The sequence below is a fragment of the Chinchilla lanigera genome, unplaced genomic scaffold (assembly GCF_000276665.1).
Source record: "Chinchilla lanigera isolate Chin_1 unplaced genomic scaffold, ChiLan1.0 scaffold00021, whole genome shotgun sequence".
Taxonomy (NCBI): Eukaryota; Metazoa; Chordata; class Mammalia; order Rodentia; family Chinchillidae; genus Chinchilla; species Chinchilla lanigera.
The window spans coordinates 14,175,244-14,203,165 of record NW_004955422.1 but is presented as its reverse complement, the minus strand read 5'-3'; the positions used below and the strand labels follow the sequence as shown (position 1 = coordinate 14,203,165).

Here is a 27,922-nt window from a genome sequence, read left to right as displayed (position 1 = left end):
GGTTTTCTGAGGCCCAGTGAGCCCAGTGCCCAGGGCTAGGGTCTCGCCCTTCAGCCCAAGGCCCACAGATGATGCCCCTCAGAGGCCCCCTTGAGGGCTGTGAGTCCCTCTCCTGGAGCCCAATGTTCTCTGGACCGCTGCCAGCCCTGTAATCACCGAAGGATCACAGACAGGCAGCCTTCTCCTCTCAGGATGTGGCTTGGCTGTGCCAGGAACAAGTGGAACCCAACCCAACCCAAGGCAGCTACTGCTGGAGTAACCAGAGCCCTCGGCCACGACTGCCTGCGATCCTCGGGCGCCCTCCAGTGGCCATGTGTGGTCCTGGACGCTGTCCCCACCCCTAGGGGAATTGGAGTATGAGGGAAGACTTGGGCAGGGGATCTTGGGGTTCCTTGAGGAAGAGGCACACAGAAGGGTCACCCAGGCTCTTCCCTTGTTTCTCCAGCCTTCCTAGAAACCAGCTAGTAGTACCCTCATTTTACCAACAGCAATGCAGACCTTCTAGTGGAGAGGCTTGGGGTTAAGCGGGACAAGAACCCAGGACGGGGGCCGCAGAAGACATGCACAGCTCCCAGCACACCGTCTCGCCTGGACACAGGGAAAGTGCCCCCCAGCACCCACTGTGCTGCCTGACCAGTGAGTGAGTATCACCCAGGCTCACCTGCAGCCTTGCACTTTCCAAGGGGAAAACACCCACCCACCCTGGGGCTGATGATCGAGGCCTCCAGGCTGTGGGGTGGGCTCAGCCTCTCCTCCTCCCCATCTCCCTGGGACAACTGGGCTCACTGTCCACAGGTGGACCACATGCCATGGGGTAGCTCCCATTCCCACTGGCCAGGGAAACGGAGGCTCAGAGTGTGACACCCCAAGACTCAGCCCAAGCCCTAGGCCACCCCAGGTGTAGCCCACAAAGGGATAGCAGTGGTCCAGGTGGACTGGCAGCCACCCCACACAGGGGCACCTCTCAGAAATGGGCGTGGCCTTGGGGCCAGTAGGTGGAGGAAGGTGGGCCCTCAGTGGCCGGGTGGTGCCCTGTGTTTGTTCAGAGCAGCTTCCTGGGGAAGCATTGGCTGCTCAAGTGCCAGGCACAGTGGGCGGGGAGGAGGAGGAGGATGAGTGAGGTGCTGGGCGCCAGGACAGCCTGCCTGTGGGTAGACGGCTTCTCCCTCCTTGGCCAGCAGCCGCACCAGGGAGAAAGCAGGCAGGTAGGGCCTCCAGGTGGGGAGTAGGGGCAGGGAGGTGACCACCTCCTACTGGGCAGGTGGGGAGCTGGGCCAGGACTGTGTGGCCTTGGCAACAGTCTTGCCTCATTTCTCAGTTTCTTCGTCTCTAATGGGGGAGAATCCCTCCTTCCTGGGCCGTGGAGGGACAGACCCACCACGGGTGAGGCAAGGGGCCACTAGCGTTGGGGAGGATCTGGGCACAGGGTGACTTTGAGCCTCAGATTCCAGGGACAGTGTCTTCCCAGGAGCCGGAGAAGGTAGGAGGGGCCAGAGGTGGGGTGAGGGGTCACTGTGGGGAGATTGGGCTGTGTGGTCGCAATTGCATGCACAACCACAGCCTGTCCAGGGAGACCAGGGTCCTCACTGGGGGGTCAAGGGACAGGACGCGGACTTAGTGTCTGCTGCATGCTGGACCCTCTCTGGTCCCTTCCTGTTACCACCCGTCTTCCCACATCTCACAGGTGAGGCCCAGGGAGACTCAGGAACCTGCCAGAAGTCCTAGCTGGAGGGACAAGCTGGGCCGGCCACCTGGCTGTGCCCCATCATGGGCTCGTCCAATGAAAGGGAGAATAGGGGGAGGCATGTTTGGCTTGGCTTTGATGGCCTTTGGGGAGCAGTGGCCATCTGTCCCAGTGCCGTCACTGCCCAGGGCCCAGGGCTCTGCCTTGGTTTTGCTCTCAGAAGTTCCAGGACAGGATTCTGGCCAAGGGCTCCTCAGGGCCCCGGCTCCCCGCTCTCCCCACCCCTGCAGGAACACACAGGGAAGGGGCACTGAAGACCCGGGCACCTGCTCATGCAAATCCCCCGCCATTTGCATAACCTCCCTCTTGGGGGCCACATTTGCCTGGGGCTTGGCTCGTGCCCAGCTGCTCCTTGGCGCCTGGCTGAGGAGAGGGGTGTGGGTGCAGGGTGTTTGTCATGGTCCTGGGGAAAGTGAGGCCACTCTATTAGAACTGGGCCTCCCCACTCGGCTTCCATGGCAGCTTCCAGGGAGCCAGATCAGTCCTCCAGGCCTGCAGTGAAGAAAAAAGTGCCCTGGGCTGTGAAACATGACTGGAGCAGGGATTTATGGTCCATCCCCACTTTCCACAACCTGCTCCTCCAGGGGATCTGAGAGGGGACCCTGCTGAGCCCCAGGCAGATAAGAGCTCACTGGGGAGTGGGAGCCCCGGGGTGCCCCATAGGATCCTATGAAACTGAGGCTGCCCACTGCCCTATCCCAGGCTGAGGCTTAGGGGGCAGGTAAGGGCATTACTATCATCTGTCCAGGCCTCTCTCTCAGGCTAAGGCTTCATAACCTGGACCAGGGGACAGGTCCAGCTGCGCATACCTTACCACGGGAACAGGGCACGGGATGACCTTTCTCCCAAGCTAAGGGGACACTAAGAGTAGAATAGTGCCTACCCAGTGCCTCAGAGTGTGACCTTGTTTGGAATAGGATATTTGCAGGTGTGATTGAGGGAAGACATGGCCCTGGTCAAGTAAGCACTGTCCTGAAAGGAGAGAAGAGGAGAAGAGAAGAGGGGAGGGCAGGGGAGGGCAGGAGAGTAAAGAGGACACAGAGATACAGAGGGAAGACTACATGACTACAAAGGCAGTGATGGGTATGATGTGCCACAAGCCAGGGGATGCCTGCCAGCCCCATAGCTGGAGAAAGCAGGACAGACGTTGGCCTGGAGTTTGCAGGGGAGCAACCCTGCCCTACTCTGACCTTGAACTTCTGCCTCAGAGCTGTGGGGAATCAGATGCTGCTGCATTAGGCCTCTGGTGTGTGGTCCTTTGTTAAGGCAGCTGTGGACAAGAATATAGCAGACCCTTGAGTTATTACCCGCCTAACATATGAACAACTTGGGTTCTGACTAGAATTTTAGTTTTAATTGATGGCCAAAGTCTTGAGTTATGACCTGAATGCCAGCTGCTTGTGCTTCCAGATGGTATCAGATACAGATTTTACCCTTAAAGGGTTCTGGAAGGAGCACTGCAACATCCTTTCCCTCATGGGGTTAATATCTTGGGCCAGTGTCTCTCTAGGGACACTGAGATTCACCTGGATACAGAAGAGAGACACTGTAGGCTGTGTAGAGGTGCCTGAGCCTTCAACTGACAACTTGAGTTACAACCAGCCCTCAGGAATGAATTGAGTTTAGAAGTCAAGAATCCACTGTACATGGCCCCCACCCTCCACCAGGGCCGGTCAGAATCTGCTCCCAGCCACTTCTGCAGCTCAGAAAGGCCATATTCAATCCTGGGCAGGATTTTCTTCCCCCTGGGTATCAGGTTAATAAGATCCCTTAGTTATTTCGGGCTGATGAGGTCCACAGTCTCCCAAACAAATGTACGGTGAAGGCTAAATAAAAGAGGCAAATGGAATGATTTCAGGACTCCAGGAGGATCAAAGCCCTCTCACAGAATTTGAGATTCTCTCAGAGCTAAGATCAAGACCTTCTCTGTGTGGCCTGTATTTATTTGGCTATCAGAAGAAGGGATGGAAATACTCAAGAAGAGTGAAATTACTCAAGGACTTCTCCAAGTAAGGTATTAAATTATCCTTAATAAGGATTAAGTTAATCCACCCAGGAGTGAGATGCCTGAGGCTATAGTCTTTATCTAATTGAGATCAGATCCAGGTGTCCTTGGCTGTGATCTTGTCTTATCCTTTGAAGCTTTCTGGCTTCATCTGCCATTACAGGTTTTAGTAGCAATTAGTGACTCACAGAGGTTCACTTACTATGAGTTTGCTGCCCACTTCCAGATAAGGAGCCTAGGCCTCAGGCAGACTCACAAGCAAACATGGAAAGTCAACTGGTTAATTTAAGTCCTGCTCAGGGCTGCTGCATAGTGGTCTCTGTCACCTGGGCAGAACCCCTGAGGCAGCACAGAGCCCTGCAGAGTACCAAGACTGTCTCAGGATCAAAAAGGACACTAGGCACAGGCTGGGGAAGGGTCTGGATGCCAAGCTGGGTGCCAAGCTTACCCGTCTGGGTCAGTGTCTATATCAGTGCCCTCTGGCTGACCTCACATAGGACCACAAACTGGGCCGTTTAACACAACAAGAACTTGCTGTCACAGTCCTGGAGGCCAGAAGTCCTAAGTCAGGGGGCCAGGAGGGCTGCACTCCCTCTGAAGGTTTGGGGCAGGGAGAGGAAGGAATCTTCTGGGGCTCCATCTGGACTTGTGCCACATCGCTACCCCTTGCCTCTGTCTTCACTCTATGTCTTCCCTCTGTGGGTCCCCATCTTCTTTCTCTGCACGTATCCCTCTATTTCCCACCCCACATACACCTCTTTTTTTTTTTTTCCCTTTTACAGTGTGGGATTGAACAGAAGTCCTTCTCAGTGAGGTACACCCCACAGCCTTTTTATTATTTTTAAATTTTGAGACAGGGTCTTGCCAAGTCACTAAATTGCCCAAGCTGGGTTTGAACTTGCAGTTCTGCCTCAGCCTCCCAGAGTGCTGGGATTATGGGCATGTACCACCAAGCCAGGCTCATCTTTATTTATCTTTTATTATTATTATTATTATTATTATTATTATTATTACTATTATTATTATTATTATTATTTTGTCTTTTTGAGACAGGGTCTCACTATGCAGTTCAGGCTAGTCTTGATCTCACTTTGCGGCCCAAGCTGGCCTCAAACTCACAACGATCCTCCTGCTCAGCCTCCCCAGTGCTGGGATTATAGGCATGCGCCACCACACCCAGCATCTTTACTTATCTTAATCACATTTGCAAAGACCCTTTTTCCAAAACTGTTCATCTCTGCTGATACCAAAGGTCAGGATTGGGATGTAACTTGTGGGACATGTTCTTTGTGGGGAACACAGCTACTGTGCTGGCTCCAGAGGCACAGTGGGGAGGACTCAGCCTTAGTCTGTGTCCCAGGGCAGCCGTGGGAGACATAGAACATGTCCCTGTTGTGTCTAAAGTCACCCTGTCCCCCTGCCCCTCTACCCCTTGCACAGTAGGCAGATCTGAGACCCAGCTGGTGGGAAGTGGGACGCAGCAGGGCAGCCTGGGAGGGACAGGGTGCCTGGGGAGCCCGAGGCCTGGTCCCTGCTGGAGTGAGTCCTGGAGACCTCTGCCAGTGGCCAGAGTCCTCCCACCACGCTGGGCACCTCGCACCAGGAGACTGGGGTGGAGCCAGTGGGCTCTCTCACCCTGAGCTTTCAGCAGGGTGGGCGGGTGCTGGCTGGTGCCTGGGCCTGGGGCTCAGAGACACTGGGCAGCCATCCAGCGGGGTGCTGGGGGCCTAGAGGGACCTGCAACAACCTGTCTCTAGGTCACACAGGCCTTCTGGGTCCCTCTCACCTAGCATGGGGCAGAGGGGCCTGGCCTCACTAGGTAGTAGACAAGTGTTGGTGACAGGAAGCCTTTTCTCCTTCTACCTGCTGAGCCAGGACTCAATGAGAAGAGGTGGGTGGCTTCCTAGGCAGCGAAGGTGCCCCCCAAGTCATCCCCAGACCCCTGCACCTGATCTGGGTGCACCTAACTGCTCACCTGTCCACCTGGACCTGGGCAGGTCCTCTCTCTGGCCTGGGAGTAATGGGGTCTGGGGCAGCGGGCTTTGTAGCTAGAAGACTGCTATTTCCACACTCAATCTTTGGGGGTTGCCAGGACGCCACTACAAAATCCTCCAGAGAAGTGCTGACCAGTGTGGCTGAGCCCAGATACCTGGGGTGGGGTGCGCATCAGAACCCAGAGCCAAGCAAAGGGGCCCAGACTCGACCTCGTCCTCACCTGAGAAGGAACCTGTCCCGGCCATGCTCAGGCAGGAGGTGGAGCCTGACGACAAGGTCTGCGGCTTGGGCCAGCTGCGGGGACTGCCACTGGGCCCTCTGTGGCCTTAAGAGTCCCTAGCTCTCTGCCAGCATGTTGCATGCAGGGGTTGCTTCCCTTGTCAGGGCAGCTGCAACCCACGGAAGGAAGGAAAGGGGGCCTTGTTCCTTTGCCCTCAAAGGTCTGTGTCCTTGCAGAGACGCCGCCATGCAGCCTGCCCAGAGTTCCTATCCTAAAAGCCCTGCAGATGCTGCATCCATGCGGGCACCAGGCCTGTGTCGGGGTGAAGTTGACTTCGGAGGATCTGGGAAGAAGCGAGGCAAGGTAGGGGTGGCCCCACCTGAGTGACCCTGCCATGCCCAGAGCCCCAAGGCTGAACACCCACTGCTCACCCACCCAGCGGCCCCTTCCCTCAGGCCAGGCTCAGGGCCCCCAGACCAGATGGGCAGCATTTTGGAGCAGGAGTGACTCTGGCTGCTGCCTCCTACCTCCCAGCAAAAATCGGAACTCCAGGGGTCACCTGGGCGGTCTAGGAGGTGCCGGGCTCAGGTGTGTCCAGGTCCTTCTGCCTAGCCTCTCCACTGAGGAAGCCACACTTCCCCGGATGGCAAGCACCTGGCCACATGGAGATCCAGGCAGCGCCTGCTCTGCCCCAAAGGGTCCTCAGTGGTCTCTGTCCTCCTCCTACCTACCCCATTGCTCAGCACCCTCCCTCGGTACCCAGGGTCCCCTGTGCCCTAAGCTCCTCCAGCTCCCCAACCCGACCCCACGTGCACCCTCCCTCACAGTTCGTGAAGGTGCCCAGCAGTGTGGCCCCCTCTGTGCTCTTCAACCTGCTGCTCACCGAGTGGCACCTGCCAGCCCCCAACTTGGTAGTGTCCCTGGTGGGCGAGGAGCGACCCTTCCCCATGAAGGCCTGGCTGCGAGACATCCTGCGCAAAGGGCTGGTGAAGGCGGCCCAGAGCACTGGTGAGACTCCCACTGCCCCTGCCGCTGGAGCACGGGTGGAGCTCCCTGGGGGCCCTACCCAGCCTCTGCAGCCATTGTTTGTTATTTCCCTCCCTTCCGTTGTGCGGAAGTTGCTCCTGGGATACACTGCGGATGAGGCTGTGGGTCCTGCCCCACTGTGGGCCGTCTCTCCACTCCTCCACTGCCACTTGCCTGCGCCACTACTCCAAGGTGTACCCAGGGTGGGGCCTACCTCACCCCTCGTGTCCCCCAGTCACTGATGTCAGAATCCAACGATGGAGCTTTATTTTGAGGTTAACTCTGCCCTGCTCAGTAAGAGGACCTGGAATTTCTAGATTCCTCTCTGCAGAAATGAGCATAGTTCAAACGATCATGGCTGCAACAGGCCATGGGCCAGCGCTTTGTAACCAGAGTCCTGGTCCAGCAAGGGTGTGGGTCAGAGTTGTGTCCTCTTGTGTCCAGGTTGTGCACAGCCACAGTGCAAGGGTTGGGTGTAACATACACTCTATAGGCCAGTGGGAGGGGCTACTGCTTAGCCAGTCCCAAGCTGCCCAGTGGCCTCAGGCAGGCTCCTGGCCCTCTGGAGCCTCAGTTTCCCCACCAGTGCTTCAGAGTATCTGCCCACTGTTCCCAGGTCATCAGCCATGATTGGTCCAAGGGCTCAGGGACAATCTGCTGAACCGGGGCAGGTGGGGAGGACACAATGAACCTTCCCTCACTTCACTTCCGTAGGTGCCTGGATCCTGACCAGCGCTCTCCGCGCGGGCCTGGCCCGGCATGTCGGACAGGCTGTGCGTGACCACTCTCTGGCTAGCACGTCAACCAAGGTCCGTGTGGTGGCCATCGGCATTGCCTCGCTGGGCCGCATTTTGCACCATCGGCTTCTGGACGATGCCCAGGTGAGTGACTGGTTCGGAATACAGTGGCTGCTGGGGTTCAGTGGGCCTGGGAGGCTGGAAGGAAGATGGGCAGGCCAGTCCCTGCCCTTAGGGTTTAAGGGGAGGACTGGCCTTGCAGGATTGGGACCATGGGATGAAGATGTAGCACAGAACTCCAGATGGGCAAGTGAGCGGAAGTGGAGCGCAGGGGTGCAGGGCCAGAATATACCACCAGGTGGCAGTATTGCTGAAGAAGGCTGACTCGCTGCCGCATGGACTTGGGGCATCGTGTGATCTCAGCCCTGCTGGGCTACTGCACCCAATCCTTGTGTAACCCTAACCAAGAGCCTTTCCAGGCTGGTCTTTGTTCGTGTCCCTATCCCAGGGTCCGTCCACAACACAGCAAAGTAGAGGCCCTGGCGCCCCCCTGGTGAAGTCTGGACTCTGGTCCAGGAGAGTCTAAGGAGGATCTTCCGCAGGCCTGGCTGTCCACATGTTCCATCTGTTCAGGGGTGGCCCTGTCCCCCCAGCCCGGCCTCCCTCTACCTGAGGGCTGGGGAGACAGAAGTCTCGCCTGGGCTCCACAGCACAGCGTGGCAGGGAGGGTTCTGCAGCAGTGTGCCCAGGCTGCCTCCTGAGGGCTCGGCCTTGTCTGTCTCCCCACTGGGCACAGGAGGACACTCCCATCCACTACCCTGCGCACGATGGTGGAAGCCAGGGCCCCCTCTGCACCCTGGACAGCAACCTCTCCCACTTCATCCTGGTGGAGCCAGGCACTCCTGGGAAAGGGGATGAGCTGGCAGAGCTGCGGCTGAGGCTGGAGCAGCACATCTCCCAGCAGAGGACAGGCTACGGGGGTGAGGCCCTACCTGTTGGGGAAGCTGCCTGGGGCCCAGTGGACACGAGGACGTGGCATGCAGCAGTGGGGAGGGACTCTAGAGAGGGCGAGCTGAGCCTTCCTGTCAGGAGGTCCCCCCCCAACCACATGCCTGAGCATTGAGACTGTGCTGCATGGGGCCCTGGAGGAGTTGCTGGTCAGGGCTGTCAGAGGGGCCCAGCTGGGCAGTGGCCTCACCAGTCAGTGATGTCCCTGCCAGAAGGTGGTCGCAGCTCTGTTTTCACTGGGGCTTCCCTGGCTGTAGGTTTTAGCTATGGACTTGAGGTTTTAAGAAGCAAAAAGAGGCCAGGCATGGTGGTGAATGCTTGTAATCCCAGCACTCTGGGAAGCAGAGGCAGGAGGATCTCAGTTAGAACTCAGGCTGTGCTACTGGGCAATTTAGGGAAGTCCTATCTGAAAATTTAAAAAATAGAAAGGGCTGGGGATATGGCTCAGTGTGCAGGCACTGTGTTCAATACCCAGGAGGGCGGTGTTGGGGGGGGGGGAGACAGGAAATAAGAGGCACTGGAGGCCTCACCCCAGTGACCTGCAGGCCCAGGTCATGCCCTAAGCCCTTTCCCACGGCAGAACCGTGACCGTGCGAGAACATACTGCCCCACAGGAAGGAGGGAGGGAGGGACAAAAAATCTGTAGTTTTAAGAAGCCCATGTCCCACCACTGGCTTCAAGGCATGTTACCACCAGAGGGCAGCATTGCCCCCCAGAGAGTTCCTCCGTGCCTGGATTTATCTGGAAAATACTAGTGTGTTTTAAAAATACATGTATTTATAAACACAAGATATAATTGTTTACAATATGTATGAGTAGAATAGAATATAAATAAGCAAAAATGCAATTCCTTGGTAAGGCTGACTTGGCAAGATGTGCTTTAACAGCAAGAACCCAAAATGTCCAATTCCAACAACATGTGGGCAGAATGTCCAGCACTGCTGGCCCAGTGCTGTGTGGCCCACTTAGTTCATCCTTCAGGCCCAGGCACTAGGCACCTTTCCTCATGGGAAGGGTCCCTGCTGGAGGGTCAGCTTCCCAGTGGGTGACTCTAGACTTCTCCAGAGCCCGGCGACTTGCTGAACATAGAAGACCCAGGAAGCCCAGGCTTCTCTGGGGGCTTTACAGATAGAGGCGCACTCCCAGCTCCAGGCAGTGGGGGCCTGAAGCACTTTCCTTCATTCTTCGATCTGCACAGTGCATCTCCTGACAGCCCCTTTCAAGCGGATGTCGTGGCCTAGGGCAAAAGAACCGTCCATTTCTTTACATTATTTGACGTTGAAATCCCTGAGCTGGCTGTAAGTGACTGTCTTGAACAGAGTAGATATAGAACTGCAGTCCTGATCCCCAGGCCCTGAGGCTTGATATTCAGCCTAGAGCCCATGCTTTATTAGGAAAAAACAAAAACAAAAACAAAAATTTTCGCCAGCTTGAGCAGAGATCTGGCAGCTTGAGGCCCTGAGGTTGGGTAGCCGCCGTCCTCACCAGGAGAGCCCCCCAGCTCCTTGCCCTTTATCCTGGTTCACCTGAGCACTGGAGAGACCTCATGGCTGATTATCCCCAGGCACCAGCAGTATCGAGATCCCCGTTCTTTGCCTGCTGATCAATGGTGACCCCAGCACCCTGGAGGTAGGGGCATCAAGGAGGTGCAGGCCTGGCTGAAGCCCTCAGGAGGGTGTGGTGGGTCCACAGGGCACTCTGGGACAGGGCAAGGAGGGGGCGCCCCCATGTGTGCATCCAGAGGTCACCCGTGCTGACCAAGGTTTGCTCTGCCCTCTCTCTGCCTACCCAGAGGATGTCCAGGGCTGTAGAGCAGGCTGCCCCATGGCTGATCCTGGCAGGCTCAGGGGGCATTGCCGACGTGCTTGCTGCCCTGGTGAACCAGCCCCATCTCCTGGTGCCCCAGGTGGCTGAGAAGCAGTTGAGAGAAAAGTTCCCAGGGGAGCACTTCTCCTGGGAGGCCATCATGCATTGGACCAAGCTGGTGTGTGATCCCCCAGGGGTGGAGGGGCCTCTGGCCATCTTAGTCCCCCAACTCTCCTCCTGGGGTGGGGCTGATCTTTAAGAAATCCCTGGCGGTGCAGTCTCTGTGCACTCCCTTGTCACCTGGCACAGGCCCTTGGCCTCCAGCTGCCAAACCCCCACACTCCTGCATCAGGCCCTTGAGGGGCAGGGGCCTTTGGCCGGCGTCTCTCCCCTAGTCTGTGGGTGGTTGTGAGTGAGACCCAGCAGGCAGAGGGTGCATGTCCACCCATCTGGGACTCTGCTGGGCGCTGTGCCCTACCATGGCACTGTCTTCAGCTGTCCTGTGCTCCGCAGCTGCAGCATATCACCTCACACCCACATCTGCTCACCGTATACGACTTCGAACAGGAGGCCTCTGAGGACTTGGACACCGTCATCCTCAAGGCGCTGGTGAAAGGTGAGGCGTCCTTGACAGCAGTGCTTAGGGCTGCTGGGGTTCTAGCTAGTGTTCATTGTGGACACCCGCCTGCCCTTCCCAGGTGAGGACAACACACGAATTTCTGAGGCATTCTGTGTTGGGGAAGTTGTATGCGTGATATCTATCTATCTATATATCTGCAATGGAAAAACATGTAAGTGTTCAGGTCAGTGGTTTTCAGCCTAGTTTCTGGGTCACTGGGTGGTAGACCCAGCACTATTTCTGGAATACTCCCCAGGCCCTGCCAACCACCTTTCTACCCCTGATTCTGTGAATTGGGCCACCTGCAGCAGCTCGTGTAAATGGAGTTGCAACCTGAGGCCTTTGGTGTCCAGCTTCTTTTGTTTATCATGGTGTCCTCAGGTCCATCCGTGTTACAGGGTGTGACCAGAGTGTGCCTCCTTTTTTGGGCGGGGCAGCTTTTTGAGATGGTCTCATATCTCACTAAGTGATGCAGGCTGGCTTTGAACTCACTATGTAGCCAGACAGACCTTGAACTTGCAAGATCTTCCTGCCTAAGCCTCCCGAGTGCTGGGATCACAGGCGTGCACCACCATGTCCATCTTGTTTCCTTCCTTTTCAAGGCTGTAATGACATCCTAGGGTGTTTATCTGCCCTGCAGCTGACACACGTTTGATTGTCATGCATGTGCTTTCCATTGGAGCCAAACACGTTGTGGGGCTGAACTCTGGCAACGCCGGGCAGGGGCACACAGGCCCAAGCCTGAGATGGACAGTGCCAAGCAAGGGTGGGGACGCACTTGGGTGGGGGTCCCCTCCACAAAGGGTGCTCTCTGTTCAAGGACTTCCTCCCTGACAGTGAGGCCCGGGGAACCCCGTGCAGACATCCTCCTACTTCCCATAGGCAGCATGGGGACTCGATGACTGCTTCACAGTCGTGGACACAAAGGCTTGTGTGCTTCACTTGTAAGGGACAATGGTCTCAAGAGGGAGTGCCCTACCTAGGCATAGGGGGCCTCACCCCATTGACCTGCAGGGCCAAGTCATGCCCTGAGCCCTTTCCTGTGGCAGAACTGTGACCGTAGGGGAACATACTGCCCCATCCCATCCATGGAAGAAGCTCTTGGATTTTTAGTGCAAGGATGTAGCCTCAAGGCCTAGATGTTAACTACCAGAGGCCCCATTACTGGCAGGCTCCCTTCCATTTCACCAGCCCCTGTTCCAAGAGGAGCCAGGGCCTCCTTGTGGGCTCCTGGGTTCTTACAGTCCCATGCCTCTCATTACTACTCAGAGGCTGCATCCGCCAGCCCTCCAAGGCCCCTCAGGGCCCAATGCAAAGCTCCAGCCCTTGCCCAGAGTTCCGTGGGCCTCAGTTCCTGTTTGCTCTGCCCATAGCCTGCAAGAGTCACAGCCAAGAGGCCCAGGACTATCTGGACGAGCTCAAGCTGGCTGTGGCCTGGGACCATGTGGACATCGCCAAGAGTGAGATCTTCAGCGGGGACGTGGAGTGGAAGGTGCCTCCCCAGCCCTGATTCTAGTCACTGAGGGTAGGGATTGCACTGAGAGTAGGGGGCAACTGTCGCGGGGCTGCTGTCCGGGCCACTCTGGCCCAGCTGTCTTCCGGATGGGTGTGTCAAGACCAGGCTAGTAAGGCACACAGGACAGGGTGGGTGGCGCTGGGGTATGGGAGAGCCCAAAGCCCAAGGGAGGCCATGGTGAACCTTAGTGTTCATAAGCACATCAGGACCCTTCTGGTCTCAGGTTCACAGTGCCGGTGTTCTCTGCTACCCTGTTCCTGTCCTATCTGAGGGACAGGCTGGGCACCCAGGGAGGGATTGGTTCTCCCACCTTGCCCCTCTGCCCTCCTGCTCACCATCTGGTCTCCCCCGGGTGAGCCCAGTCCTGTGATCTGGAAGAGGTGATGATGGACGCCCTGGTGAGCAATAAGCCTGAGTTCGTGCGTCTCTTCGTGGACAATGGCGCCGACATGGCAGACTTCCTGACTTATGGGCGGCTGCAGCAGCTGTACCGCACCGTGGCCCCCAAAAGCCTGCTCTTCCGCCTGCTGCAGCGCAAGCTCGAGGAGGGCCGGCTGGCATTGGCTGGTCTGGGTGCTCAGCAGTCCCGGGAGCTGCCCACCGGGTCACCTGCATTCTCACTGCACGAGGTCTCCCGTGTGCTCAAGGATTTCCTGCAGGATGCCTGCCGTGGCCTCTATCAGGATGGCTGGGCAGCCAACCGGAGGACGGTGGTGAGCAGGGCGGGCATGGTGAGGTGGGGCTGGTTCCCAGCTGGAGGCCGACACCCATGTCCTCCAGGAGAGGGGCCCAGTCAAGCGGCCCATGGGCCAGAAGTGGCTGCTGGATCTCAGCCAGAAGAGCAAGGACCCCTGGAGAGACCTGTTTCTGTGGGCTGTGCTACAGAACCGCCACGAGATGGCCACCTACTTCTGGGCCATGGTGAGCACAAGCTGAGTCTGGACTCCTCCAGTTCGCGGGGAGGCGTGTATTGGAGAAGGGTGGGGCAAGGTGGGTGGTTCCCTGAGAGCCCATATTCCAGGGCCAGGAAGGAGTGGCAGCTGCTCTGGCTGCCTGCAAAATCGTCAAGGAAATGTCCCGCCTGGAGACGGAAGCTGAGGTGGCCCGCACCATGCGGGAGGCCAAGTACGAGCAGCTGGCCCTGGGTGAGTGACAGCTGAGTAGGCAGACAGCGACGCTGTGGGGAAGGGGACAAAGGGGCCTGGCTCCCTCCAGGCCACCTCTTAGAGCTGTATGGCCCAGGGCGAACTTGGTGACCCCTCCTGCAGAAGAAGACGGAGGGATGGTTCCTCCCAGGGGTAGAGGTCAGCCTTGAAGTCCTAAACAGGAGGGACATGGTGGAGACAACACAGCCCCACACCCCACAACACACACTAGCCCTGTCCCAGCATGGAAGGCATGTGGGGTGATGGAGGTCCCCACAGTCCTGACAGGCTAGAGGGAGGACCAGAGAGGACAGGGATTAAGGAGGGGCCCTGGGAGGACAGTCAGTGGCTCCACACCACGGGGGCCAGGGCATGTCCCACAGAGGCAGCTGGGGCAGAAGTTCCAGCTGGTGCTGGAGCTGGCATCAGCACGCATCCCAGCGGCCTGGCCCTGCAGACCTCTTCTCCGAGTGCTACAGCAACAGTGCAGACCGTGCCTTCGCACTGCTGGTGCGCAGGAACCGCAGCTGGAGCAGGACCACCTGCCTGCACCTGGCCACCGAGGCAGACACCAAGGCCTTCTTCGCCCATGATGGTGTGCAGGTGAGGTGACAGCCTGGGGGTGCTGGCAGGAAGGCAGGTAGGCAGGGCCTAGGCCACCCCACCGCCGGGACAGCATGGGGCCCAGCTGACCTCTGTTCAGGCTGCAGCTCCTCCTGTGTCCCAGCCATGGGGCATTGGGCAGAGTAGATGGTTCCTCCTGCCTCCCCAAGCATGCTCTTCCCACTGGGGTCTCAGAGCTGGTGCTATTTCTTGGGGCTGGTCCTTCTTGACCCCTGAGGCCCTCGTGGCTCTTATCAAAGATTCACAACAGCAACAAAATCTGTGCTCCTAGGAGGAGGCCCTGCCACCCACCTTCCCACCAGGATGCAGGGTCTGTTCAGCTAATCTTGATAGGCAGTTAACATTGCCAGGTGCCTGGGGGAAAGACATCTCTGGCATAGGGTACAGAATGGACAAAGGTGTGGCGGAGGATGGCCAGCGGGGTTTTTATTGCAGGCTTTCCTTACCAAGATTTGGTGGGGGGACATGGCCACGGGCACCCCCATCCTGTGGCTCCTGGGTGCCTTCACCTGCCCTGCTCTCATCTACACCAACCTCATCATCTTCAGGTGGGTTGCAGGGTGCAGCAGCCAGGGGCCAGGATGCCTCTGTGCCTCCCTGGGTCTTGCATTCCTGGGGCCCCATTCCCCACTGTCCCTGTGCCTAGCTGGGCACACTGGCCCTTGTCCTTCAAGAGGTCCACACTTCCTTTGCGGGCTGAGCCATTTGCTCAGGAACATGCAGGGCCCTTCCCAGAGCCTGAGCACCCCTCTGTACTACAGTGAGGAGCCCCCACTGAGGACAGGCGTGGAGGACCTGCAGGAACTGGACAGCCTGGACACGGAGCAGAGTCTGCTGTGTAGCCCAGGTCACCGGTAAGAGCCCAAGGGGCCAGGCAGGATGTAGGGAACCAACTGGCAACAGCAGGAGGCAGAATTCTAGGGGCACAGGTAAACCCCCCTCGGGGCACCACAGCTCAGTACCTGCCCCCCTACAGAGCCTCTTCTGCTCCTTTGCACTGGCACAGGGCGGAGGAACCAGCGGAGGTGCCTGGGGCTCATGGAAGCCGAGGCCCAAGAGCTGCCTTCCTGCTCACACGCTGGCGGAAGTTCTGGGGTGCACCAGTGACCGTGTTTCTGGGGAACGTGGTCATGTACTTCGCGTTCCTCTTCCTGTTCACCTATGTCCTGCTGGTGGACTTCAAGCCGCCTCCTCAGGGACCGTCAGGGCCTGAGGTCACCCTCTACTTCTGGGTCTTCACACTGGTGCTGGAAGAAATCCGGCAGGTCAGTGCTGGCTCTACAGCATGTGGCTTTGCAGTGGCCCTGACCTGAGGATTCCTTACTGTGGAACTAGCACAGCATGGGGCCTCCTGTCTTCCTACTTTCTTGATCCTTGAGCCTGGGCACTGATAGCCTGATCCCAGCTCCACACTGATCTTGGCTCCGGTCTCACTAGTCTGAGTATGAACCCAAATTATTAACCAAGTCCAGACAATACAAACTGATCCTGGACTCTGGTCACAGAACCTTAACTCCAAGTGCGGGCTGACTTTAGTTTCTGTCTCTAGACTTAGGTCTGAAATATCTGCAATTGACCCCAATTCTAGCCATCAATTGGATTTTGGTCACAAAGGGAGCCCTGTTTCCTGTGACAGACTGAGCCCTGCTCCTTGCAGACCCCAGCCTGGTTAGGGTTAGACTGTCTCAGCAAGTGGGCCTGAGTGGCTGTCATCAGACTGTCCCCCTCTTCCCAGGGCTTCTTCACAGATGAGGACACACACCTGGTGAAGAAGTTCTCTCTCTACGTGGAGGACAACTGGAATAAGTGTGACATGGTGGCCATCTTCCTATTCATTGTGGGCGTCATCTGCAGGTCTGTGGCACCAGAGGCCTTGCAGCGTGCGGGGGGTCAGGCTTCTGCAGAAGTAACTGGACCTCAGAAAGCCTGGTGTAGCCTTGGACATGCCTCTTGGCCAATATACTGTGTGTCCTTGGGGAGTTTCTTTTCCTCTCAAGACACCAGCAGCCCTTCCAGCCTGTGTGCCCTTTCAGGATGGTGCCCTCGGTATTTGAAGCTGGACGCACAGTACTTGCCATTGACTTCATGGTATTCACGCTACGGCTCATCCACATCTTTGCCATCCACAAGCAGCTGGGACCCAAGATCATCATTGTGGAGCGGATGGTAAGCCCCTACCTGGGACCACAACCTTGGGTTTTTGGTGAAACCCAACCAATACCTCCCCCAGGCGGCTACTGATGCCTTTCCCCTCCACACAGATGAAGGATGTTTTCTTCTTCCTCTTCTTCCTGAGTGTGTGGCTTGTGGCCTATGGTGTGACCACCCAGGCACTGCTGCATCCCCACGATGGCCGCCTGGAGTGGATCTTCCGCCGCGTGCTCTATAGGCCCTACCTGCAGATCTTTGGACAGATCCCGCTGGACGAGATTGACGGTTTGCTTACAGTTGGACAGGGCGGGCAGGGGGCCTTCTGTGCTAGTGTGGAGTAGGACCTCTCTCTAGCAGCTGAGTAGGGCCCAGTTTTTACAAGTGTAGGACATATGGCTCTCCAGAGAGGTCTGCTGGGAACATGGGAGCTTAGCCTGGTGCTAGCTGAGACAAGGAAGTCCTTGAAGCACAGACTCAGAGCAGGGACAGGACCACCTCCAGTCATGGATCCGCTGAGCTGGGAACCAAGACATATGAGACTACAAGGCAGCAGGGCTGGCCTCTAGCTTCTGAAGGCACAGGGGTGAGCCTAACTTGGGAGGTGTCTGTGAGGGGAGAGAGACATGCGGTACGGCGAAAACAGGGTCACCCAGGCCACCCTGACCATCCCTGCAGGGGCTTTCCTGGGCCAAGATCTCCTTGTCCCCCACATTCATACCAGGGGCCCGGTACCACCTGCTGGAAAGGCCCCTAGACTTGAGGCTATGCAGCACAGCACCCTTGCTTCTGCTAGAACCCCCGCTGGATATGTGTTGCCTGTTGTCAGCGGGGGGTGTCCCCTGTACCTGATGGTTGGTGGAAACTCTGGGACCTAACTCATGATAAATGGGTACAGTGTGTGGGGAAGAGCCACTCAGTCTAGGGGCTCGGTGGTGATGGGGAAAGGAGCTCCTGGGCAGGGCTGGGACCCGTACAGGCCTCTGTGTGGCTGGGATCAATGAGAAGAGGGCCCCAGTCCCTCAGGGAAGGTGGGGGCTAGGTGCCAGCTCCAGAACAGGAGCACAGGGATCATTTGCTCCGAATGGTGTCAGAGGGTTGGGGCCACACTGGCCCCGGGGCCATAACAGCATAATGGGCAGATAGAGGCCTGACCCCGACCAACCATCCACAGAGGGGGCCACTAACAAGGCCAGGCCAGGCCAGGCCAGGCCAAGCATCAGGTCTTGTGATGAATATTTGTCAATGGGTGACAGTAGAGATCATAAGAGCAAACACAGCCTCCAGAGATGCAGGGCTGGAGATCGCTTCTTAATTGGGTGTTTCTGCGCCCATTTCCTGGGGCTGTTTTCTCAGTCCCCCACCCTTGCTGTACCTTCGGTGTTTGCTGTCCTCTGGACCAGGTTTTCCAGGCCATTAGTGTAAGTAGACCCTGCCTGCACTCTAGCCCCTTCACCCTCACCATATGGCTCCCATGCCCTGGGCCCCATGATCCCTACACAGCAGGAGGTAGGGTGGGGGGGTCCCAGCCAGGTCAGGGGTGAGGGCCCCCACTTCCCAAGTGGCTGCATCTCTGGCTAAGTCAGCCCAAGCCACATGCCCTCCCCACTGATGTGGGGGGAAAGGTCTGGTCCAGGCCCTCTCTGCTGGGACTAGAACCACCTGCAGAGGGAGAGGGGCTCCTGTCAGGGCCCCCAGCCTTGAACACCCTGTTAGTTCTGAAGGACCGCATCCCCTCTGGGACCTTTGGGATCAAAGCCTGGGTCATTCACTGAGTCCACTATGCTGCCAGAAAGAGGGGTATTCTCTAACATATGTCTGGCCTGAGAGGGAAACTGAGGCCCAGGCAGTCCCTTTACAGCTTGCAGGTCCTGGGGTCCAGGGCAGCCCTTCCCTCCATACACTGCCAATTTGTTATTTTCCTGCTTAGAGCCTCAGGAGCAAATTTAGTTTCCAACCCAGCCTGGTGGCACCTTCTTAGATCTCCTCTTGGGGCTGGGGATTTAGCTCAGGGGCATAGCACCTGCCTGGCAAGCATGAGATCATGAGTTTGATTCCTGGTACCGGAAAAAAACCAAAAAAAAAAACAGATCTCCTCCTCTTAACCCCCAAGTTGCTTTTATCAGATTTACAACTTCACAAACATGGCTAACATGGTTCGGTGATTTCTCCAGAGTACTAGGAGGGAGGAGGGTCATGAATCAGTTGTAGGAGCCAATTCAGGGTTTGGGGGCTGCCAGGATGGTGGTGGAGGCACAGGACAGGACTGACCCTCTGCAGCAGGAATCCTTCGCACAACACTCAATAACCCACTTGGGTAGGGGGCTAGGGATTTAGCTCAGCAGCACAAGGCCTGCCTGGCAAGTGTGAGGTCGTGAGTTCAATTCCCGGTACCGGAAAAAAAAAAAAAAAAAAACGAAAAACAAAACCCACTTGGGGACAAGTCAGGAACAAGACATGGACCCAGGCCATCAGGCTCTCGGGCTGCAGGGACATGGTGCATATAGGTGGACCTGGAGAGGCAGAGAACCCCAGGACCCCACCAGGATGAGCTGGAGTTGGTGACAGCACAGAGACTGGGGGCGGGGGGATGTCAGAGGACACACTTGAATATACAGGTAAGTACATCCACTGCTCATGTGTAGACAGGCAGGCCAGCACCCAGCCTGGAGAGAGAGGGGAAGTGGAGCCAGGGAGCTCCTCCCAATGACCAGGGGAAGCCTAATGCCTTACTCCTCCTGCCCTGCCAGGCCAGTGTCCCCTGGGATGGGCTGCAGGGCACTTGGGCTGGGCCCTGCCAAGAAGAGGCAGGAGTGAGGAGCTAGAGCTGTGGATCTAGAGCCCCTCAGGGAGCTGAGGCCACAGTTCCCTTTAGAGACTTTGTGCCCCAGGCTGTAGGAGCTGAACCTGCAACTGGGTTCCATAGTGAAGTACCTGAAGAGTTCTTCAGATCAGACTGGTCAGTGCCTGCAGTGACCCCTGGAAGGCTGCAGCTCTGTCCCAGCTTGGCCCCCATGATAAGCATTAGCAAGCTTTTACTCGGGGTGGGATGGAGGAGTTAGTTCACGCAACAACCAGCGGAACACTGGTCCTGACTTCCAGCCCCACCTCCCATCCCCAGATGGTCTTAGCTCTGTCTCCAGGGCCATGGCCTGTGGTGGAGGCTCAGCCGAGGGGAAGATATAGATGGCACTGGGCTGCCCACCTGTCTGGTTGCTGAGACTAGGGCTTCCTGCACTAAACCCAGGGAATCCTGTGTGAGCCAGGATAGGGAGCTGCCTAGTCAACACCCTACACCTGGTAGCTTCAGCCCCAGAACAAGTTCCTGGTTTGATGGCGTCCCTTCATCTTTCAGAAGCCCGTGTGAACTGCTCTGTCCACCCTCTGCTGCTGGAAGACTCACCCTCCTGCCCCAATCTCTATGCCAATTGGCTCGTCATCCTTCTGCTGGTCACCTTCTTGCTGGTCACCAATGTGTTACTCATGAACCTGCTCATCGCCATGTTCAGGTGCCCATGCCCTGCCCAGGCCACTATGTCCTTGCCGTGTCCACGTGGGTCCTTGGCACCTTGCTGCTGGGCCCACTGACAGTGGGGGAGCCCCAGGGTGTATGTGTGGCAGGGAGTGAGCCCACCCTGGTTCTACAGGATCTCCCTCCTCCAGAAAGCAGGCCCAGGTCTGCAGAGGCTGGGAGCTCCACTGAGCGGAGAGCCCCAGGTGTCTGGCAGAGCAGGGAGCGGAAGGGGTCCCTGTGGTTGGGCCCCACTGCGGAACACCTACAGACTATTGTAGAAGGGGTACTGAGCTTCACCATCCCCGGGCCCCAGGGACACCTGGCCTGCTTCTGGCTCTACTGAGGGGCAGGGTGTGTGCCAAGGGGTAAGGACCAGTGGGGTGAGAGCCCGACATGTGCCCTGCAGCTACACGTTCCAGGTGGTGCAGGGCAATGCCGACACCTTTTGGAAGTTCCAACGCTACCACCTCATCAAAGAATACCACGGGCGCCCAGTCCTGGCCCCGCCCCTCATCCTCCTCAGCCACTTGAGCCTGGTGCTCAAACGGGTCTTCCGGAAGGCAGCCGAGCATAAGCGGGAGCACCTGGGTGAGGCTGTGGGCTAGACTTTGCTGTCCTGAGGGCCCTTTGGGGAGGCCAGGGCCCTGCGCACTCAGACTGGGCTCTATCTAGGCTGCCAGAGCCCCAGACTCAGAGCAGAAGGGCCCAGGCAGCATGTGGCCTGCCCTTGCCCATCTGCCCTGTACCCCAGCTAGGTGCTCCTGCCCTGGAGCTCCTCAAGCTGATTCAGACCTAGCGTCTGCCAGGCTCATTCCTGCCCCTCGCCTGCCCAGAGAGAGACTTGCCAGACCCCTTGGACCAGAAGATCGTCACCTGGGAGACTGTTCAGAAGGAGAACTTCCTGAGCAATGTGGAGAAGAGAAAGCGGGACAGCGAGGGCGAAGTGCTTCGGAAAACTGCCCACAGGTGCGGGTTGGGGCAGCCTACGGGACTAAGACCAGGTGGGCAGGGCTCAGACCTGGAACCCCACCGGCGAGTTGCCACCTCTCCCTGCACCACAGCGATACTCAGAAATACTCAGGGCAGTACCTTGCAGGCAGATGACCCCCGAGAGACCTGGCTGTCCCTCTGAGGTGTGTGTGGGGCTGGCACCTTGATCTGGAGGGTGTTAAGAGGAGCCTCGTGTCTGGGAAGCCTCTGCCTGTCCCGGGTATCTGGGTACCTGTCATTGCCATTGCTAGGGGGTTGAGCTCCATTAAAGCTGCCTGAGGCCCTCTGATGCCAGGGACAGGATATGGGCTGGGAAACAAGTTGAGGGGGCAGAGACCCGGCCAGGTCACAGACCCCTGTCTACCTGCGTGGGTCAAGAAGCCTTGCATCTCCCTGCTGTGGGACTCTTCCTTCTCTTCATACCCAGCCCTTCCTCCAGGGCTGCATCCCCTGTATCTCCTCTGGCTGGCTGGTGTACCTGGGCAGGGATGTCCCAGAAATGCTCTGTACCTTAAGACCAGCCCCAAAGAGCCCTCAGTGCCTCCAACTCCAGATCAGGAACAAGAAAGGGAAGAGTGGGCAGGAAGGGTCCAGAGTACCAGAATGAGGCCCTCAGAGGCCTGGTGACAGGCGGGGAATGGAATGCTCCCCCATGCAGAGTGCCACATGGTTGTCACAGCCACAGCTGCCCCTGCTTCTCCACAGAGTGGACTTGGTTGCCAAGTACCTCGGGGGGCTGAAAGAGCAAGAGAAGCAGATCAAACGTCTGGATTCACAGGTAAGCTGGTAAGCAGTCCTTTGCTGGGGGACAGGAGCAGAAGGCCCTGAGGATAGGAAGGGGAGAGTCCAGGGCAAAGACATACATCAGCTTGCCCATGCCCCTACCCCTAGGTTCCCCCAGTCACTTGAGATCAGGTCCCCTCCTAGAGCTGGTCCTGCAGACCAGGAAGGGTCCCCCAATTCAGACCCTCATCATCCACTTGCCACATACTACACAGGAACCATGCCCAGAGGGAGGATGACTGTGGAAACAGGAGAGGGGATATAGTTGGGGAAGGGGAATTCCATGTCCTGGCATCTCCCTGACCCCACTCTCCAGGTAAACTACTGCACACTGCTCCTGTCCTCCATGGCAGACACACTGGCCCCAGGTGGTGCCTTCTGGAGTAAGTGTGCATCCAGGGCATTGGGGAGTGTGGGCAGGGCTCCGTTCCACGATGGTCTGGCCTTCCCAACCTGGAGGCCTCCAGTGTCCTTGCTGGCTACTGTTCCTGGGGAGTGCAGGTGCCAGCCAGGGAATAAGGCCTTGGGATCCTCAGATTCCTGAGGCCCTACCCCTTGCTGCCTCAAACCCATATTCGTTTTACTCTGGGATCCCTGTTTCCCAGGATATTCTGTGGGAACCCATTCTGAGGACCTGGGCCTTAATTCCTAGGCCTGCCCAGGCTGGCATTCAACAGCTGAGGAGGGCCCTTTCTTTCCACCAGGCTCGCAGAACTGTGGGGGTGGGAGCTGGAAGGCCCCTGCAAGCCACGATGGAGGTCCTGGTGGCCAGGAGCACCCAGACATTGGCTGTCCACCTTCAGACACCTAAGCTACATGGCCTGCTGTACCACAGGCCCACCTGTCCTGGAGCCCCAATCTTTGCTTACCAGTAGCCATCCTGGGCTTTGAGGGACACACCAATCACTGCTACCTTAAAGAGATGGCCTTCTCGGGCTAATCACAGACCACCTGTACCTGGACATTTTCTTTGTGAAAATGAATCAAGTCTCCTGGCACCTTCCTGAGATCGCCAGGGATGCCCAGTAGTATTGAGGGGTGGCTCTCCTGGCAGGGAGAATTGTGTTCCTATCTGTAGCCCCACTGGCCTGGACTGGACAGCAATCTGACCAGGCACCTGAAATGGAGCCATCTGTCCATGGTGGTCAGTTGCTTTGGGGCCTGCTTCTGCCCCAACTTGTTTTTCTGACAAGAGATTGACCTTTCTTTGAAATGTTAATAGTTACAATTTCTGTCCCTTTAAAATCCAAACCGGGCTTGGTGGGGCACGCCTGTAATCCCAGCACTCAGAAGACCGAGGCAGAGGATCATCGTGTGTTCAAGACCAGCCTCGGCTACAAACTGAGCTCAAGGCCAGCCTGAACTGCATAGCAAAACCCTGTCTCAAAATAAGACAAAACAAAACAAAGATCCAAATGGCCCATCAAGAGTCACCTGACCAGTTATGCCAGGTAGGCCTGGATGTCCACTATGACTATTAGCTCTTCCCCTTTCTCCTTATTGACAGCTGGCACAGTCCAGGTTGGTATATCCACTGGCAGTAACCCCACAACATGATCCCCCCTGGATGCCCAATGCTGTTTCATTTCCAGTGGAGACTAGCAATATACCCCACCCAGCCAGAGCCATAGCCTAGGGCTACCTGAGGCACCCAGCGCCTCCATATTGTCAGTAGAATACCTGGGGACAGGGACAGGGCTCACTTCCCTGTGGGGGTGGGGGTCTGAGCTCCTGTGCTGGTTCTTTCTTCAGACTTTAGCACTGGAATGGGGTCTGCAGAGGCAGTGCTCAGCAGCACAGCAGGACGACCTAATCCCCAAGTCCCTAGGCCCAATCATGAGGGAGACGTGCCCACCCCTGCCAGCCTTCTCTGCAGCCCCACAGGACCACTCGTTCCCTAGAACCCAGCTTGGGCAGGGCTAGGCCCATGGGACACACAACCCTGAACACCTGTCGTGTGCTCATCTTCATACAGCCTGGGTAGGGCTCCAAGAAGGCACCCACCCAGCCTCCCTATGGTTGCCTGATCACATTCCAGACTCCTTGTATAGTCTGACTCTGCCCACCCAGGCGTGCCAGGGGCCCAAAGCCTAGATGCTGGACTATTAGTACCCCTGGAAGGCCTCTACCATGACAGATGCAGGTGTTGACTGAAAACCCTCAAAGGAGCCATGTTAGGCCACTGGGGTCAAGTGTGGGGTAGGGCACTGGAGGAAGGCCAGAGAGAAAAGGCGAAGACCCCTAGCTGCTGCTGTTGATGAAGACCTTGGGTGAGCAGGGCCCAGACATAGAACTGGAGAAAGACCCTAAATCTTTATTTCCCCAAGATGGACATCCGGGAGGCAGGGCTTCTGATGTCCCTGCCCACTCCCACCCTCCTCCAGGTCCAGGGAAGGTCTCTGCTCTGGAGATGGACGCTCAGGGCTGCTGCCGCCTCCTACAGGTAGCCCACTGGCTTCCTTCCAAAGGGGATGCCCCACCTGCCATCCCAGTGGCAGTGACTCTGGCCAGCCCTGCCTGCAGCCTGGTGGGGTGGTCAGGCTGGGTGTTCTTTCTCAGACCCCAGACCCTCAGGGCTGCTGCCCCTGTTCCGGAAATGCTCTCTGCTTCGCTTCTTGCTGACATGGAAGCCAACTGTCTCTGCCCCTGGGGGGCCCAGTGAGGTCCCAGTGTGGGCAGCCCCTGAAAGCTTCACCACTTCATGCAATCCCTGGGGGCTGCTCCATTCCTCAGCCTCTGGACCTCCAAACCCTGCCAAGTGGGTCAGCTCTACAGGGCCCTCACCCCCCGAGTCCCCTTTTGTCAGGACCCTTTTCCTCTCAGGTCTGATCTCGCTGGCCCGGACTGGCTTAGTGAAAACCACTCTTCCTTCACCACAGCTGGAGGGATCCTGGTTGAAGGAGGGCTTGTAGTCAGTGGGAACTGTGGGGCTCCGGGAGCCCAAGAAAGCCAAGGCAGCGGCCTGATTGCTCTGCTCACTGGCCTCAGCCACGTCCTCCAAGCTGTATTTGGTCCAGCGCTCAGGGTGTGCCACATAGTCAGGGACAGGGGCTACCCTTGGAGGGTTAGGTCTCCCATGGGCCCTGCCTAGGCCCCCTGCTGGAGGCTGGCTTGAGGGTGCCAGAGGCCGCTTGAAGTCACCATTGTCACTCATGCTGGTTTGGGCTGCAAAGGGTGGCACCTGCCTGGCTGCCCCTTCCAGGCAATCAAAGATGCTGTGGCTTCGCTGGGAGAAGGTAGAGCTCATGCCTCGAAGGTGGAATGGCTGCACCGCTGTGGTGGGAGTGCCTGCAGGGGGCGAAGGGGGCTCTTCGAGCTCTGGGTCCTCCTGGGCCTCCCCAGACAGTACCTCTGGAGACAGTGCTTCCACCTCGGCACCACCTGGCGAGCTGAGATCTGAGTCTGAGTCACTAAGAGAGATGGAGTCAGAAGGCAGGATGTCATTCTCTGTCACTTGCTCAGGCTCCAAGCCAGGGCAGGGCTCGCCTGACCCTGCCTTAGCCATGTTTCCTCTGGCCAAGCCACACGGAGAGTTTGTCTGTGAGGAGAAAATAGTTTAGAACAGCGCCCTCTTGCAGACCCACCAGGCACTTCAGCAGAAAAAACTACGTCCTACAAAACCAAAGGCGCTACCCTCGAAGGGCCTCCTGTCACCTGGTGTGCTGCGGGCCTCTGGTGCACAGTGGAACCCTGGCTAGTTGGGCGGAGGAGCCCTGATGGAGGTCCTCAGTGGGAAGGGTATGTCCTCAGGCCGAGAGGTGGAGCTGCTTGCTGGGTGGGGCCTGGCAGGAGAGAATGAACCATAAGACCAAACTGCAAATACCTAAGAGATACCGACAGGGTGACTCGAGGAGCCCCAACAAGGGCCAGGCTTGAGACCAAGTGCTTTCGACCCCTACCTTGTCTGATGCCGACAATGGTCTCCGGGGAGAGATAACACAGCCAAGTGGCCTGCGTGGAGCTCGTTGCAGCTAGCAGAGGGCCACGCTGAACTGGAGGGTACAAAGCGCGAATCGCGCGGTCGGTACAGTGTACAGTACAACGCCGGGCGCCCTAGGTTGGATGCGCAGCCTCCCGGCAGGGCGTCACACTGAAGCTGCGGGGCGCAACAGCTTACGCTGTCCCCTCCGGATCCAGAGTCTTGTGGACTCTTTCCGATGCCGCTCCTCGCGGCCGGCACTTCGCTGGTTGCGGGTTCCGGAAGCCAAAACTCTTAGGCCGCGCTCCCCGCCCACACACGCACGGCCCTCTGGGAAGCAGAGTCCTGTGCTGCCCGCGTGCCGCGGCTTCCTTGCCCGAAGAACTACATCTCCCACTTTCTGGTGTCCGGAGCGGCCCCGGAAACCACCGCAGCGTTAATCACAGAAAGGGGCGGAGCCAGGACTGCGATTCCCACAATGCTCTAGGGCTACCGGCCCGCCGTAGCTCTAGCGCCGCCTGCCGGAACCAGTGAGGACAGCAGTTGCCTCAGACAGGAAGTGCGTCATTGCGCACAGTGGGCAGGAACCTTTTCCGAGGGGCTTCCGGTTCTGGCTGGAAAGACTCTCTCGCTCTGTCCTTCTCCCTTCGGGGGCGGAGCTGACTGGGCCAAAGACCCTGGGTGGAGTCGGAGATGCAGGGCTCTCGTCCTCTGCCTAGGGGCCGGCTAGGCCGCTGCGTACTGTACTGCCTGTTCTCCTGGTCCAGTTTTAGGGCTTCGAGGCTCTTCTCCAAGGGCGCTGGCCCAGCTGTTTATGGCAGGTAGTGGGTCAGCTTCCCCCTAAAAATGCGCTTGACAGGACTTACGCCTTTGACCACCAGGCCGTACTCATTGCTCCTCTGCCCAGCATGCTCTTAGTTCTGTGCTGCTGGACAGAGAATCTAACCTTAAACAGGAGAGAAGCCACCCAATCCCAGGGCCTGCCATCCTGGCATTCACTGGGGACTCATTGTTTGCTCTGCTTTGAAACAAAGGGGACACAGGTCTCCCTCAGCCTCTTGGCCTTCTGTTTGCCTTTGGCATATCTTACTCGTCCCTCCCCACCACCTTACCAGGAATGCATGCTTCTGCTTCCAGAAGCCCAGTGTGAAGGTGACACCCAGGCCACTAGGCAACAGCCTTGGCCAGATATCCCTGGAGCCTTTCAGAGAGGAGGGTCTTTGGACCATTAACAGACCCAGGCAGCATGGAGGGGAGGGGAGGATGTAGTCCAGTGACAGAACACTTGCCTAGCATGAGGGAGGCGCTGGGTTCAACCCCTGGGATCACAAAAAAAAAAAAAAAATACAATTAAACTAAAAAGCCAACCAGGAAGGAGTCCTGATGAGACCCCTCAACTTCCCAAATACAGGTCTGGGACTAGTTTCCCAAATCAGGCTGCACAGAGGCTGCTGGAAGCCGGTGGCATGAATCCTAGCCAGGTCCTGGTCTAGAGGCTAATTAAATGTGCCTGCATCCCCACCTAAGGGGAAGCAGCCTGACCTGGGGTGGGGGTGAGGGTGAGGGGCAGACAAGGGAATATAGACAGAGCCCACTGATTAAGAGATGAGAGGGAAAACTGGTGGGGGAGAGGGTTACTAAAGAGGCCACTTAGCCTCAGAGCCTTACTTTGGTGTGCTGGGTAGGCTCCCAGGCAGCAGTTAAGTTTTTTTTCCCTGCCAGTCCCTTTGAGATATGGCCTGGGCACTGAGCCACCCAACTCAATGGAAAACTTACAGGCACTTAGACAAGGAAAAAAAAAAAAAAAAACTTGAAATGTTCCAGAGGGAGCAGTGCATCCATTCTTCACTGTGTGTCCCTTGGGAAGAAAGGGTGGGGGTGTCTTGCAGTCCCCCCCAGCATATCCTGTACCAAATTTCCCTGGCTGGCCCCTCCTGCTTTTGGACAAGCATGTCCAAAAGTTGAGGTAAGTGAGGTATCACAGAACCCTGTATGGGGCACTCACCATGTGGAGAGTTCCCTGAGGGTCCAGTCCTGCCCACTGTGGCCAGCAGCCCCTCTTGAGCTGATTCACCTTGGGCCCAAAAAGTCCAGAGCTGATTCATACCCATGTCAAGCTCCCC

At 57.5% G+C, this 27,922-nt stretch overlaps 2 protein-coding genes across 4 annotated transcripts; one reads left to right on the top strand and one right to left on the bottom strand.

The window, feature by feature from the left end:
* Positions 1-1,124: 1,124 nt before the first annotated feature.
* On the top strand, positions 1,125-23,099 carry Trpm5 (transient receptor potential cation channel, subfamily M, member 5). Of its 2 annotated transcripts, XM_013514348.1 has the most exons (25): positions 1,125-1,205; positions 6,201-6,327; positions 6,792-6,972; positions 7,705-7,871; positions 8,524-8,707; positions 10,300-10,364; positions 10,528-10,719; positions 11,055-11,157; positions 12,534-12,652; positions 13,039-13,389; positions 13,457-13,597; positions 13,698-13,821; positions 14,279-14,424; positions 14,881-14,993; positions 15,207-15,299; positions 15,452-15,710; positions 16,181-16,299; positions 16,479-16,611; positions 16,707-16,881; positions 19,949-20,102; positions 20,514-20,695; positions 20,941-21,073; positions 21,803-21,875; positions 22,197-22,263; positions 22,585-23,099. In XM_013514348.1, exons 2-25 carry the CDS (start codon positions 6,211-6,213, stop codon positions 22,689-22,691), a joined length of 3,498 nt encoding a protein of 1,165 aa, XP_013369802.1. In that variant the 5' UTR covers positions 1,125-1,205; positions 6,201-6,210; the 3' UTR covers positions 22,692-23,099. The 2 variants fall into 2 exon arrangements, with proteins under 2 accessions (XP_013369802.1, XP_013369803.1); XM_013514349.1 differs by lacking the exon at positions 22,197-22,263.
* A 1,075-nt stretch (positions 23,100-24,174) lies between these two features.
* Tssc4 (tumor suppressing subtransferable candidate 4) lies at positions 24,175-27,895 on the bottom strand. 2 transcript variants are annotated; one of them, XM_013514302.1, is made up of 3 exons: positions 25,780-27,895; positions 25,514-25,662; positions 24,175-25,418 (listed from the first exon to the last, which is right to left on the bottom strand). In XM_013514302.1, the coding sequence occupies exon 3, from the start codon at positions 25,383-25,385 to the stop codon at positions 24,417-24,419; it is 969 nt and encodes a 322-aa protein (XP_013369756.1). In that variant the 5' UTR covers positions 25,386-25,418; positions 25,514-25,662; positions 25,780-27,895; the 3' UTR covers positions 24,175-24,416. The 2 variants fall into 2 exon arrangements, with proteins under 2 accessions (XP_013369756.1, XP_013369755.1); XM_013514301.1 differs by having other exon boundaries at positions 25,535-25,662.
* Between the last annotated feature and the right edge of the window lie 27 nt (positions 27,896-27,922).

Coding starts and splice junctions, on each gene's coding strand:
- Trpm5 (XM_013514348.1), top strand. CDS start 6,211: ATGCAGCCTGCCCAGAGTTCCTATCCTAAAAGCCCTGCAGATGCTGCA. Junction 21,074..21,802: donor CTTCGGAAAACTGCCCACAG/GTGCGGGTTGGG, acceptor GCTTCTCCACAG/AGTGGACTTGGTTGCCAAGT. Junction 22,264..22,584: donor CCCAGGTGGTGCCTTCTGGA/GTAAGTGTGCAT, acceptor TCTTTCCACCAG/GCTCGCAGAACTGTGGGGGT.
- Tssc4 (XM_013514302.1), bottom strand. CDS start 25,385: ATGGCTAAGGCAGGGTCAGGCGAGCCCTGCCCTGGCTTGGAGCCTGAG.